At 39.0% G+C, this 15,812-nt stretch overlaps 1 protein-coding gene and 1 long non-coding RNA gene across 6 annotated transcripts in view; one reads left to right on the plus strand and one right to left on the minus strand.

Annotated features, from left to right (window-relative positions):
• Positions 1 to 1,492, plus strand: part of LOC134298443 (uncharacterized) — a 28,257-nt gene extending 26,765 nt beyond the window's left edge. Inside the window, exon 3 of the long non-coding RNA XR_010005539.1 lies at positions 971 to 1,492. This is a non-coding gene — a long non-coding RNA (uncharacterized LOC134298443). The remainder of the gene's footprint in view (positions 1 to 970) is intronic.
• A 7,094-nt stretch (positions 1,493 to 8,586) lies between these two features.
• LOC100562946 (ubiquinol-cytochrome-c reductase complex assembly factor 1) overlaps positions 8,587 to 15,812 on the minus strand; it is a 50,583-nt gene continuing 43,357 nt past the window's right edge. For 3 of the 5 annotated variants that reach the window (XM_003220470.4, XM_062978741.1, XM_062978745.1), the window contains exons 8-10: positions 13,925 to 14,002; positions 13,365 to 13,478; positions 9,075 to 10,569 (exon numbers count right to left, since the gene is read on the minus strand). In XM_003220470.4, the coding sequence (XP_003220518.1) occupies positions 10,435 to 10,569; positions 13,365 to 13,478; positions 13,925 to 14,002 (327 nt within the window). In that variant the 3' untranslated portion in view covers positions 9,075 to 10,434. Of the gene's footprint in view, positions 10,570 to 13,364; positions 13,479 to 13,924; positions 14,003 to 15,812 lie in introns of all 5 variants that reach the window. The other 2 variants (XM_062978744.1, XM_062978743.1) reach the window with 1 other exon arrangement.

Here is a 15,812-nt window from a genome sequence, read left to right on the forward strand (position 1 = left end):
AGGTGGGATAAAAATAAAGGAAGAAAATAAATACATAAATAAACCTCACCTCAAATTAAGCCCCGATCAAAGCACTTTAAAATGGAAGTAGAGCGTAAATTTATGTGCTGTCAGCTACATTTTGAAATAGTGAAGGCAATTAGGATTCAGGTTTACAGACTTCAGCTTACAGAATTAACTTGGAAAAACAGTTTCAGGAAATTGTCTTGGACTTTTGCTGTAAAAAGGTGCAGTGACGGCATTCTACTTTGTAGTTGGTTGCTTTGAAGCACTGCTATGATTGTAGGGATATTGTGGAAGAAGTGCAACTGGCACAGACTTTGTGCTTGTTAATATAAATCCTGTCTTTGGAGTTGTAGTCACTAACTGTTGTGACTGCGCCTTCGGGGATTATGGTTGATGGGGATGGAATTCGAAGAGGAAGAAAAAACCCTCGTGATGAGGGTTCACTGGAGGAGTTGCGCAGGAAGCGACTTAGAGAGCTATATGGGGGATCTTCTGAGGAAGATTCAGATGGGGAGATGGATGCTGAGGAACAGGTGGTGGCTGGGGAAGCGGGCACTGAATGGGCACAGCCACCGGAGATGTCTGGGGATTTGGGGTCTATGGATACTTCTGAACCTGGGGTTTCTGCAGGAGCTGATCCCAATTGGGATGCTTGGGGAAGGGAGGATGGTTCTTTAAGTGTTCATGGGGCTAAGTGTGGGCAGGATGATTGGGACTCCGACGAATTGCTAGGTACTCCAGATCCACGAGCTCTAGCTGTGTGGAGCTCAGACTCTGAGTAGATTTGGGACACCTGGTGTTTGGGTGTGAGTGTTTGGTCACCCAGGAGGAAGGGGAATAAAATGGGAATGTTTGGCCACTACACTTTGCGTGTGGCAAGGTGTTGCTGAGGCGCCATTGGGATCTCTGTGTTTCCATGAAGACTGGACTTGGACTATGATTTGAATCTGCTGTTATCACCTAGCTTGGCTCTCGCTGTGTCTTATCGTGGACCTGTTTTGGATGACTGCACCCTCTTCGGACCTTGGATCGGAATTTGACCTTGCTACTGCCTTCGCCCTGTGATTGATGACTACTATCGGCTTTTGACTCCTGGCTTGCTCTTTGGACACCGCTGTTATCTCCTGACCTGACCTTGGAATCCTGGATGACGTCTTTTCACCATCCTTTTGGAGCCTTCGGCTTTATCCACATTGTGGAAGCAGTCTACTGCATTCTTAGTTTGTTTGTTTGTTTCCTGACCAATTTGGTGTTTTCTTTTGGGAACTGTTCCTTTGAAAACTACAGAGCCGGCTAGCAGAGCTTGGACTCAGAAAGTGCAGTTTGCACTAAGTTTGTTTAGCTTTGTTTTTACCTGCTTGTGTTGCTGAATTACATTTTTGTTTGAACTGCTCTTGAAGCACTGATAGTGAAGTGTTTCAAGGTTTTTTCTGTGTTAACATTACTTTTTGGCTTATCTGCTGAATAAACTATTTTTGTTCGCTAATTGGCGTCTGACTCTTGACACTAACAGTACAAGACCACTTCCTCTTGCTGACAGATGTCTTAACTGATATACTGTGTTTTTCCTAATGAGCCATGATTTATACAAAATTAATACATCAAGTCACGGCTTCTTAAACTCCCAACCACAAATGGGGCCCACTTAGCTCAATGTTGGAGCTATGGAAAATTTGGCAACAGTAAAGGTTTTCTGAACGTTCCTTTGTGGCTGTTTTAGATGTTTACACGGATCTGTTGTGCAGTGTTTACAGTGGACTCTGCAGAAGATGCTTCAGCTATACTTCATAAAAAGGAGAATCAGCCTGTTTAGCAAGCTTTGTAAATGCGGATGTTATCAGTAAACGTTTGATTTTTATATCTATTTTATTTACGGTACCTATACACCTGGGGTCATGTAAACATTTCTTGGTCTGAAAAAATGGAAAACCTCAAGAAGACCTGCACTAAGCCAACCATTGCAAATACATTAATATTTATTTCCATCACCAAGAAAACTCTCCTTAAAAACATTCCAAGATAAGAATCCACTGTTGTGTTGCTCATTAGAATGACCGGACTTGATCAGCTTACCTTTTGTGGTTTTGCTACAGAGTTGTAGGAACTGCAATCTCTGCATACGGTGAACTCCAATTGTAACCCTAACTTGCATGGGCAATGATCATGTAGAAAATAATTAAATTTTTCCCTAGTGAGCAGAAACCTATACATATTCACTCAAATAGCATATACTGCAAGCCTATACATATCCACTCACAATCATCTTTCACTAGATCAGAAGTAATGAAAAAAATTGTTCTTGTTGGTAATCTGATCACAGGGTTTTCATGACAGGAATATTTTCAGAGTAAAGTCTACCTTTCCCTTCCTGAGTATTAGAAAGTGTGCCTTGTGCATCACCCATTGGGTTCCCATGGCCGAGCAGGATTTGAACCCTTGTTTCCAAGGCCACAGTCCAACACTCAAACCACTGGCAGTTGTGGAAATCTAAAGAAATTAAAACTGGTAATTAGAGAGGAGAGAAAGCTGTGGATAAATTAGAAGAATGAGTTTCAGTGGCAAAGGTAAAAAGCAACATCTAAACATATCTGAGGAAATAACTTTCTCTGATCACCTATTAAAAGAGCAGGGTGAAATAATTAATTAGAAATACCTAATTTCAAGAGCAGTGGGTGGCATCCACAATAATTTAGGCTAGTGTTACACGTTGCTACCTGGAAATGAATCCTATTAAACTCAAGAGAATTTGAGTTAACCTACATCAGTGGTTCCCAACTTTTTTTGACTAAGGCCCACTTGACAAGGGCCTACTTTGACCAGGGACCACTTGACCAGAGACCACTCGCCAACATTAGTACCAAAAGGGTTACAATTCAGTTTTTGGTCAATTTTAAATTCAGTTTGCTTATTTGGGGTGCATTGTATAGACCACATCAGCTCTAGTTTCTGATACAGAACATACGCCACCCAGTAGTCGCCATCTGCTTGCCCACAGAAAACCATATTTAATAATCTAGAGCTGATGTGGTTTATCCAATGCAATTTTCTGAATTAGCACCTCAAATAATCATAGGAACAAGCCTAAAAACAAAGACACCAAGGCACCCCCGCTTCCAGACACCATATGAAACAGTTCCGCTCAGGGGGAGGGAGGAGGAGGAGAAGCAACAGTCAGGAGGTTTGTTGTTGCACTTTTCGTGGGTAGTCAGCCTCTCCCCTCTTGACATCCGCGTAGCCTCGGCACTGTAAGAGGGTTTCATGAGACCAGTCACTCTTGTTGCAAGGTGCAGTAATGGTGAAGCTGTGGAACATATTTTATTTCTTGGGGACCACTGGTGGTCCACGGACCATTGGTTGGGAACCACTGACCTACATGAATTGCCAAGTATTGAGTGACATAGGACTGAAAATAAGATATTAAAAACTTGAAAGAATGAAATAGTTCGGAGATAAAATTGAAAAGAAATCCAGCTTGAAAGATTAAGGTACACTTGATTCTTAAGAAACAAAGGAATATAATTAATATTGCGATGTTTTAATCTTAACTGTAGTAAAGTCTGAGACTAGTTGCAAAACTGCTAAGAAGTTACATAAACTGAGTAAAATGAGAGATGTGTCAGTGAAATGAATGACTGTCAGAATTAGAAAGAACATTGTTTCCTGGAAAAAACGGTGAACGGAGTAATAATTTTGCCTGGTTTCAAGTTTAAGCAGGTGAAAAGTTCGGACTTGTCCCAATGAATGAATCATCCAAACTGGGAGATTTTTTAAAACAACTATTGCTTCCAAGTGGAAGTAGCACAAGTGTGAGGTTGAAGCTGCTTTCATATGAACATGAATTGCTGTCATAAAAGGATGCTTGTACCATGAAAGCAATAGGTCATACCCTTACCTGTGCTGTTGCCTCATATAATTGACCTTTCAAATGTCAAAAGTAGCCTCAATATGAAATGACTAGAAAGACCTACCTCAAAGGACTGTGGCAACCCTGCACATTGTAACACACTCAGCTTGTTAAAGAGGACCACACAAATAACAGCAATGGAGATATATGCAACCCTTGTAGAAATTTATTTCAATACAGAAAATTACATAAATGTTTATTATGTTTTATATTGTTTGTATTCTTTCGAAATTGCTTAGACTGATTTTAATGGAAGCTGCTAAAGGTGTTGTGACATAGGACGGGACATAAACATTTAAAATTATATACATACATTTTTAATCAGAGTCTCCTGAATTAAATTCAGCCTCACCCTCTTCTTCATAAAGTACTGCAGTGTATATTGCTTCCTTAGTCAGCATGCTTCACTACTTGCTTTCTCCTAAACAGTAAGGAACAATATGGTAGGAATTAAGACACCAAGGATTTCCCTAGCCAGCCCCAGTTCCCAGTTCAGGAAGCTTTGAGGCTATTTAGTCATATGAGGAAATGCTTCTGTAGTCAGAAAGTGCGATAAAAACTGTAAGCAAAATCTGCGAAACTCTTGAGAAGGAAACATCTTTTTATGGTGAAGAGAAGGGCGTGTGGCTAAATTTATTTGCCCCTGAAAGCTACAGTGAAGAACAAGCAGGTTTTGACAGGATTATTCTATAGTTGTTTGAAGAGAAGGAGGTACATAATAGTACTTTTTAATATGCCAAAAATATTGGAATATTTTCCATATCCTCAAGATGAACCTTGGTTTCTATTCTAATGCAATTAATAAGCCAGAGACTTGCCTAAACAAATTCATGGCTAGGCTAAGATTTATTTGCACCTGCAGGCATTCTACTTCATAAATCCATGTCCAAAATCCTTCACTGAAGGCACTGCAAGAACAATTGCTTAATACCACTTTGAAAAGAAGCATCATTCAAAAATGGAGTTTGCACCTATGTGTATCTATTTACACAATGGCATATGCATTGATAGAAATATAAGAATCTGCTTTATATTGAGTCAGAGCATTAATCCGCTGTGCCCAGTATTTGCCAACTCTGATGAGCATTGGTCCCCCAGGGTTTCCAAGCAGGATTTGTACCTAGTCCTACTGAGAAATGTTGAGGAAGGCACCTGGGACAGTCATCATGCAAAAGCATGTGCTCAACCAAAGAGCTACAGTCTGTCCACACAGCCTTCCTCTAATCTGCCCATGGCTCCCTGGAGGGTGCCACAAAATATTGGAACAGTTTTCAGAAAACATAAGGGGCTTTCAGGTAAAGGTGAAGAGGAAGACTCAGCAATCTCTACAGCTGTTTCTAAGTAGGCAGATCCCTGGATCCTTGGCCTTCTATGCCCCCACTGAGGCATCGGATACAAGCCAACCCACGGCCAGCCTCTCCTCCTTGGAACTCCTCCTGACCAGGCAGGTGAAAAGGGCACCAGAGCTTCCTGCTGAACAACTGGCCAAGTGTGGGAACAAGGGAGCATGACTTTAGCTTAAAGTGTGGCTTCTGCTCTGCCAGCGTTGGCACACAAGGCCAGCTCCCTCTTTCTTGCAAACTTCCTGTTCCTGTGGTCTGTTTAAATCATGAAGTGAGCCATCACTTTTTTTCTTTCCATTTTCTGTTGACCAATGTTAGCTACCTCTATGTTAGAAGACAGGTGGTTGCATCAATGCCGGGTTCCAATATTCAATGCCTCATAGCCAATAATACAATCTGGCTTCCAAAAAAGCACGCAAACTGAGCTCATATAGTCATCATCAACATCCAGCATTTCACAATCTAAGTAGTACCCTAATCTCTTAATCTTTTGTTGTTAACCACAGTGGTTATATAAATGCAGGAGCTCTAATATTTGGTACCTCCTAATTAATTCTGATCACATATTCATAGCCAACAGTATAGTATTGTTGCCAAAAAAGCATCCAATCTGATCACTATAATCTCACAATCCAAGGAACCCCCAGTGGCGCTATCAGTTGTGCTGGCAGGACTGATGACTTGAAGGTTGGGTTGCTGACCTGAAGGTTGCTGGTTCGAATCCAACCCGGGGAGAGTGCGGATGAACTCCCTCTATAGCTCCAGCTCCATGCGGGGACATGAGAGAAGCCTCCCACAGGCATGGTAAAACATCAAAACATCCGGGTGTCTCCTGGGCAACATCCTTGCAGACAGCCAATTCTCTCGGACCAGAAGTGACTTGCAGTTTCTCAAGTCACTCCTGACACGAAAATAAATCTCACAATCTAAGTAGGACCCTAATCTCTTAGAATAACAGAATAACAGAGTTGGAAGAGACTACATAGGCCATCTAGTACAACCCCCTGCCATGCAGGAAAAGTATAATCAAAGCATCCCTGGCAGATGGCCATCCAACCTCTGTTCAAAAATTTCCAAGGAAGGAGTTTCCATCACATTCCAAGGCAGAAAGTTCCACTGTTGAGCAGCTCGTACGGTCAGGAAGTTTTTCCTAATATTCAGGTGGAATCCCCTTTCCTGTAATTTGAACCCATTGCTCCGAGTCCTAGTTTCAAGGGCAGCAGAAATCAAGTCTTCTTCTTCCTCCTTGACGCCCTTTCACATATTTATACATGGCTATCATGTCTCAACTTTCTCTTCTGCAGGCTAAATAGACGCAGCCCGAAAGACATACAACAACCCTAAATAGACTCCGTTCTTTAAGACGCTCCTCATAGGGCATAGCCTCCAAACCTTTGATCATTTTAGTCACCCTCCTTGGACACCTTCCAGTTTGTCAATATCTCTTTGGTACCATGGTGCCCAGAATTGGACACAGTATTATTCCAGGTGAGGTCTGACCAAAGCAGAGTATAAAGGCATCGTGACTTCCCTCAATCTAGACATTATACTCCTTTTGATGCAGCCCAAAATCCGATTGGCTTTTTTAGCTGCTGCATCACACTGCTGGCTCATATTCAACTTGTTTTCCACAAGGACTCCAATATCTTTCTCACATGGACTGTTGTTATTTACAGTGGTTGCTCCAATGCAGGGGCTCTGATACTAGATGCCTCATTAATTCTGGTCACATATTCATAGCCAACAATGCAGTCTTGCTTCCAAGAAACCGCACAATCTCGGCACATACAGACATCATCAGGATCATCTCACAATCTAAGTGGTACTCTCTTTATCTCCTTTTGTTACTCTTAGTTGTACATTGACAATGACACCATTCCACACACACTATTCTGCTCTGGTGGTGGCTAACAACATTGGCTAACATAGATTTTTGTACCTCAAACGTTAGGCCTGTTTCTGGGTACATGTGACCTGCTGGTTTCAAAAATGGCACGAGTTTCCCCCTATCAGCTCTGGTTTTTGAGATACAGAACATATATTCCATATATGTCACCATTTTATCGCCCATAAAGAATCATGATAAGCATATCTAAGAAACTAGATCTGATGCAGCCTATCCAATGCAAGTTTCTGAATTGGTGTCCCAAATAACCCCAGAACAGTTTAAAGACTAAGACACCAAGATTTTTTTGCTGGGTTGTGTAATAATAAGTTGTATTTGTTACCCATCTCTCCTCTTAACTCAAGGCAAAGTACAACATGGTTAAAACACACTGCCACTATATTCTGGGGCTTGAAGATATTACCATAGATCCAGTATTTTCTACTTTATTTAGTGAAAAGGTGGCACTAATTCCTTCTAACAGTATAAAACAGGTTGAAGTCACGGTCCCCTGGGCTCCACATGGTTCCATGGCATTAAAAAGTCTTCAGTGATTCTTGATCATAGTCTCTGCATATCTAGTGCATAAGGACTAGATATGCATAAAATAGTAGCATGTCCCATCCCAGTCCTTTATGGGGTGGACTGGTAGTGCTGTTCTCCCAGGTGTGTCTCCACTGCACTGCAGGGTGACAAGTGTTTTGGATGCAGTGGAGTTAAGACTTAAATGAGTATTTCTGAATATGAATTAATGTTTGAAGCTTGGTGCCAAAATATCTACCATTACATTTTCCATCTATTCCAGGAGCAGCAAGGTACACAAAGTAAAGTTTATTTTGGTCCTTGGTATACTTCATTCCCATTAAAAATAAATTAATCAGCAAATTCCTACACAGCTAAACCTTTTTTTATGTAAATAGAACACAGCTGTAATGAATTACAAGGTGTTATTATCTCACATACACTGCATAATACTTCACACATAAGACGTTTCTCTCCTTAGCTCAGCTTGCAACAAAAGCATCTTAAATAAACTGAGAAAAAAATGTTGGGTTTGTAATGTTTTCATAGAAGTAGAATATACCTCACACATATAAAGTTTCTTTATATGACTCATTTTATAACAAGTTAAACTGAGGAAGTTTGCTTTGGGGGGAAAAAATAACAAATTGACTTTTCTTGTACAAAGAAAATTAACTGGTAGCTGTTGCAGAGCAAAGATCTAAGGGTGCGTCCGGAGCCGCCATCATGTTGCATCTAATTTCATTTTAGCTTCGACCCTTACAGTCCTGGTACTAATTTTGAAACATTTCCCATACAAGTCTGCTTCTCACTTTTGGAATTTGTATTTTAAAGCCCTCCTTGAACACAATGATTTTCAAAACTATATATTCGTATACATCCCAATAAATTTGATTTTGAATGTACAAACATATTTCAGCATCCTATCAAAATGTAAACAAGTTTAGTTTTTATTGAAATAAGTTATTTAATAGGATATTTCCTTTAAAGGGTTGACACATTTACAGCTTAAATGTATCACATTTTTAAACTGAAGACCATTAGAACACCCGTCCAGGTTTAAGGCTCTCTAAAGCCAGTTACAAAAATATTTTCTTCATCTTTAGATAAGAGATTTTATGAAGACATCTAGCAGGAAGAAGAGCAGCACAGAATGCACTTTTGTACATTTCCAATTTCCCAGAAAAATACGTTTCTATGGAGATCATGTCTCTATCTCCCTGATCCCCAGAAATGAGAATTGACATTAAATATCATCCAGTCTTCCCCTGGATGTCATAGAATATTCATTTCTACAGTATTGTGGCTGTAGTTTGGAAAAGTGTTATCAAAAAGGCAGAGGAATCAATGTGCAATCTTAGTCAAACAAGGAAGTGATGCAGAAACACTCTCACATCAAAATGATAAACATCTATACTCTTTTCACCAAATTTATTAGGATCAAACCCTAGGTTTTGTGGAGAACTATTTTCTCAACATTTCACAAAAGGCATTACATGGTAAAGAGGATTGTATCTCTATAGTTATGCGCATAAGAGGGAATTGCATCTTTAAAAAGGAACCAACTTTAATGAAATGCATACAAAAGCCATTTTGAAGTGAAGATACAATTGGATAAAGAGATTAGGGGAAAGAACCACCACTTGGTCAAATTGTTAGTCAGAGATCCTGAGTCACTATTTTAAAGGGAGATGACCTGAGAAAAACAAACTCATAAACCAGAAATGTTCATGCTGCCGAGCTTTGAAAGAGAGAAATGGCAGGCTGAAAAATGTTTTCTAGCCACTGCCTCAGGGTCAAATTGGACCTTGACATTGAATGTATGTTGCATCTAACATGCAGGTTTCTTTTAAAAAGTGCGAAGTGCATCATTGATGGGAGCAGGGAAAGAAATAGCTGAAATAATTGACTAGGATCATTGCAATTTAATTTTCCCTCTTCTCCTGTGAAAGCCCTTCTCTGAATATATTGTTTTGGTAGGAATCCTTTAATAGTGTCAATAAGAATTTCCCAGTAAAAATAAGTATCAGAAAGATTTTTTTCCTTTCAGGACCACAGTAGGGAAATGATGGGCTGCATTTCTTCTCCCAACTGATGCCATTGATTCCGTCTCCCCAGCTGCAAATACTGTCTGCATTTTGTAAAACCTGCATCTTACATGCGTATATGTATTTCACCTCTACTTTTGCTCTTGGACCCATTCCCAGATTATGAACAAACAAACAAGTTCTATGTCTGTGCTACTGAAGCAAGCAAGAAAATTGTCCCGTATCAGCGGTATCAATTTCAACTTTATCTTAGAAGGCATACTGTAGAACATCCTCATTACAACTCAGCCACTTGTCGAGTTTTGCATAGCCCGAAGCGCACAATGCATGTACAGGAAGGGTTTTCATGTTCACACGTGTGCTTTCACAGGAGAGCAAGTCCTCTGATTCCCTTACCAGACAAAAGGCAGCTTGCTTATCACTTTGGTAAACTATTTTGCTCTTGAAAGACAAACTCTCCCACTGAGAACAAGTGTGCTGGGACCTGGGTAATGTAATGGTGAGGGAGTCTCCAAATAAAGTAGCAGCATTTAACTACACATGTAATACTAAAAATAGCAGGTAGTAACAACTACAAAAGAGTGGCATTTTAACCACTCTTTCGCATAGTAACACAGCCTTTATTATTCTCTCTTTTAAAAATCCTACAGCATACACCAAGTCCCATTTCCAGGAATTGTTCCACACAGTCAGCAGCAAACAGTTTCAATCTGTCTGAAAACCATTTCAGAGTCCTTCGTCATTGTATGTTGGGAGAGCAGGCTTCACAATGCTCTGTGCGTTGGTTTCCACCAGGGGGCGCCAGCTCACTTCGCCAGACAGCAGGAGGTCTTCTCCCGGAATTGCATCCAGGTGCTGCACCTGAGAGTAGCAAGACGATAATGCAAGTCAATGGCAGATTAACTAAAAAGATGACTCCTCCAATGGAAGGTTGGATGTGATTTTGCTATCACCAAAGAACCAGAACAGAGTCTACACACCTGGTTACTTACCACAGATACCCCCAATTGTAAGGTGAAGAGGAGCAATCAAATAAGGAAGTGATGCAGAAATACTCTCAAGCTAGAATGAAAAACAAACTGTGTTCCGTGAAAACCTAGTGTTCCACGAAAGCATCACTGGGGTTCAACGACAAATCAAATTTAAAACAGCTATTTTGTGCTACAGCTATTGCTATGAGGTATGCAGTTAGTGGATATATAGTTCACATGTAGTTGGTTTTTCACATTGATTCCACATTTCTTTTTATTATTATTTTTTCTTGTAGTTTATGAGACAAAAGACATTTGGGATATTGGGATATTTCTCATAAAATATCAGAGAGCAAAATTAAACTCAAAACTAGATGCTACACGGGAAATTGGTATTTGAATTAGCGTAAAATGATCCAGAGTTATGATTAAACAAATCAGGGGTAGAGTTAGGGTTCCATGAAAACAAATGTATTCTAAAGAGTTCTATGACCAGAAAAGTCTGGGAACCACTGGCCTAGATTGATTTCTCTTACAGCTTAGATATTAGACTTGTGCAATCAATGGAATTAATGTTTCAATACTCATTATGAAATTGGGGGGTGGGAAAAATAGTTTCTGAAGTGTTTACGAAATTGGACAGGGTCCCTGTCGTAACTATAATAAGTTGACTACTTTTCCATTACTTTTTTCGTTAAATAATTGTGCCAATGGGGAAAGTTCAGGAGCTCCTATCTCCCTCATTGTTAGAGCTGTTGGCAAGAAACTTGCTACGATTATAGAACACATAAGCAGTGCTGGACTATCAGAACTGTTAACTTCTTTCCTTGGAATTTGATTTTTTAAAGGAATTATTAAAGAAACAGAAAAAGAGGTCTGTATACCACAGAGAAGCCATGGAGATGCTGAGATTGTATTTCAGAGTATTAGAGTAAGCATCTGATCTGGTTCAAAGACATCTGTTCCGGTTCCATGTTTGTTTGGATATCATATATTCTAGAGCATGGATTCTTAAACTGTGGGTCCTGATTCCAAATCAAGTTCCATTGGCTCAGTGACCCTAACTGGTCACAAAAATTTGGCAGTAGTACAAGTTTTTCAAACACCACCCATTTACACAAATCTGTTAACACCAACATGGAGTGTTTACAGTGGATTCTGCAGAAAATGCTTCAGCTACACTCCATAAAAAGAAAAATCAGCTTGTTTAGCAAGCCTTACAAATGCCAACTTATTATCAGTAAATGTTTGGTTTTATACCTATTTTATATATCTGGGGTCACATAAAAATATATCAGGTGGAAAGAGGTTTTGAGTGGGGAAAAAATAAGAAGCCCTATTCTAGAGTATGAAACCCATGATAGGTTTTGATGGTATCCATGATTTACCTTCACAGATTCTACAACACTCCATCTTCATTGCTTTACATCAGTCCTGCAAAAGAATCTAGTCTAGCTAGATGTAGCAGTTATCTAATTGATGAGTCAATCCAAGTTCCAGAAAGGGGATCTGATAACCTTTCCACTGAAGATCTATGAAACATGTTTACTATTATAGCCATATTTACTATGAGAGATCTCACTGTTCATATTAATAAGGAGGTTAATAGTTTCATATTTTGTTTCTATACACTGTATTTATTTACTGTTCTTAGTTATGTTTTCAGTATTTGCCTTGATACGGTTTGAAATGTTCTTGAGCTGTAAATATGAGTCAACCCGTCCCCTTCACGCAGCTGCGCAGCATCACCAAAACGCTGCGTTGCCAGCCATGACCCCATTGTTGGAAACAAGTGGTTGACGACGGAGGTGGCAGAATTTAGTGGGGAAGGAGTTTCCAAGCTCAATTATCGCTATGATAAATGCCTAGATTTGAATGGCGACTACGTTGAGAAGTGGTATTTGGGTGTGGCTTTCAACTGCATATGGTAAATGTTTTCTCCTATACTTTGTTCATTTTTAATTCCAAAACGTAATGTACTTTCTAATGTACTTTCTTTTTCAGTTAACATTTTTCTTTGCTTTCTTTGATGTATTCAGCTCAAGGATTTTTCTTCTACTTCAGTAGTTTGTTTCACTTGTAATAATACTTGACCACCACTATTACGTGACAGATATAATCAGTATCATTTGAAGGATGTAAAGCATGATTTGCTGTTTTTTTAGTCTAGTGTATCTCATCAATGCAAGGAATGAAACAAAATTGTTCATCCTGTTTGGCAGGTCACCTGTGTGCTCTGAGAAGGTAAGATCAAGGCAATGGATAAGTAAACTATAGGTGAACAAGTATTTTTCCACTGACACCAGTGACTCAACAAAGAAACACAGAAATACTGAGATGTGAAGAAACTACAGACTTCCCATTTTACAGAATGTAAGAGTTTTTTCCTCTCTCAATGAGTCCTAAACTCATGACAAAGATAGCTGTCACGATCCCTATAGATCTCCCACCAAGGGACTTATGTGGGTGCTGTTCCATACTTTGCCTTAGGTAAATTCTTTTGCTTATAGCACTGAAACTATACATATCATAATTTCCTGTGGCTAGACAGGTAAACCCCAACCTAAATGGAGGGTTTGAGGAGAATTCTGTATCAAATATCCAGTGATTTTCACATAATAACACTGAACACTTTAAACGCAACTGGGAAAAAAGACAATGCTAATGTTTCAAATAGTTGCCCACCTGTTTGCGTATGTATTCGACCATTATTTCCAACTCTCTTGGATCATCGCAATGTTTATTGAACAAATTTCTCCAGATGGCTGCTGCGAGGACATGATCATCTGATAAAATTCCCTAAAATTAAGAAAAAAATAAAATAACAAATTGGCAAAACAGAGGACCAAACAAGAAGTGGTTTATATTTCAACAAATGACTCTTTAACTGGTATTAATATAACCTCAAACTGTGGCAAGATGCAACTTTTCAACATTATATCCACTTCCAACCAGCCTTCATTCACAACAGAAAATAGTGCTACACAGGGATTATTTGCAGGGAGCAGTGTAAGATTCTATTATCCACAGCTGAAAAGACACACAATGATACTATACCATACTCCTTTGTCTCATCCCCATCCTCAGCATTTGACAAGTCAGTTTTAACACGTGAACAAGCAGGTTGATTTAGTTTGCAAAAACCAGTACAATCAATTCAGACATCAGGCCAATGCATGCATACTAGACCCCATTACTTGTTTACCTTTTCTACAGATGTAATATGAGATGTATTTTAATATTACCTCATCATATCCAAAAATAGCTGCATAGAAATTCTCTGTCATGTTTCTCATGCTTTCTTTCAGGGAAACAGAATCAATCTGAAAAATAAAGCAAAGATCTGAGTCAGTGGGGAAGTCAGAGATGATAGTATCACCAGAAACCTGTGTCAGCCACTTTTGGATGGAGCTGAACTATCATATTTCAGAGACTCTAGGGTACACACTAATGTTGGTATCACCAACAGAAAAAAACATTATTTAAACATATAAAAAGCACCTGCAATTCAAAGACACACCAATTTCCCCCAGATGTTTATATGGTAAATAAAGTGTGTCTTAGAAATGATATAATATAGTATTTTCATTGTTGTCTGAGACTTGAGGGGATCAGAGTTTTTTTTATTGTAAGGATGATACAAAATGATACCCAGAAAGATAAAGGACGGGTGTTGATACATTTTGTATACACCAGCAATGCATAGACAGTATATCATACTTTCAAATACTGAAGTAATATAGAAAATAATCCTTGCGGGATATGGCACCTACGCCACAATGGCAGCAGTTTCATATTGAACATAAGGTACTTGACATAGGAAATTCCATGCTGAATGTCACATAAGGAGACACAGTGATGCTATCAGTAGAAGAGATGCCACAGGACACAGTGAGAAAGTGAAAGCAATCACAGAATTAAGGACTTTGCTTGTAGAGATCATTCTAGCATATCAGTTGCCATATCTGACACACAAAGGAAAGCCATGAATAACGCCATACAGAAACCTAAGCGCTTTGATAAAACAGACCAGTACTGCTTCATCAATGATGTCATCAAAGCCCTATTAATATGCATATAGCCTCGCGGTTACTGCCTTGTAATAATTTCCCCCTCAAACAGCTAATTAGTCCATGTCATAGTATCAAACCTATGGCTTATATATAGTCTTCCATTAAACTGCTATCCTTTATAACTTTATTTTTATAATACATACATACAGTGCAACCACAAGGAAAAAGTTCTTTTATGTCAGTTACTCATATTTTTCCATTTATATAAACTATTAAAATCCATGCATTTATTTTATAGGCTATCAAGATTTGGTCACTGGACTATTACTGAATGTTTAATGAAAAAGTGCTAAACTGAAGAAATCACAGGGTTAAATGATGACTGCAACCTCTGTAATGACTTAATTAAATTTTTATTGAGTACATAAACTATGATGTCACTTTTAGCCAACCAGCCTGGTTCTTTGTAGGCATGTCAGAGACCATGGCTTTTCTCAATAGAACATACTCCTAAATAAGCAGCATTTCTATACTCTAATAAGGGGAGCAGCTCTCATGTAACACACTCAATAAATTATCCTTCCATTTTTAAAACAAACAAATTCCATGAGTTATAATATATTTGCCATGCACTTTTTATGACATAATAAAAATGTTACCTTAAGGATTACTTAACACATACTACAAATGTTACAGCAGGCAATGGCAAGGGGGCAAAGAAAATAAACAGTGCCATTATAGGGACAAGTCCTGGACTTTGCATCCCTAGGGGAGCAGCTCACTGTATAAAAGCAAAAAGCAGCAGCTTTAAGAAAGAGATTAATAAGGAGATAACAAAGCTAAACAAACACGGCAATAAATAAAAATATGACTCTTGCATTGGAAAGGAAGGCAGTACCCTGGATAACATCACATTTTAAAGAGGGCTCTCACCGTACCTGGAGGAAACTGGTTAATACTAGAGAAACACCATATCATTAAAATAAGTAAATAAACTTAAAGAAAGGCTCTTTAGGAGCATTTGTTTCTCAATCCTGTCTTCCCAGCACTGGCAAATCTCAACACCTTGCTTTCAATAGCAATGACTTCACTGGCTACAATCCTGTCTCAAGTGTTCAGA

This window comes from Anolis carolinensis, chromosome 4 (assembly GCF_035594765.1).
Source record: "Anolis carolinensis isolate JA03-04 chromosome 4, rAnoCar3.1.pri, whole genome shotgun sequence".
Lineage (NCBI taxonomy): Eukaryota > Metazoa > Chordata > Lepidosauria > Squamata > Dactyloidae > Anolis > Anolis carolinensis.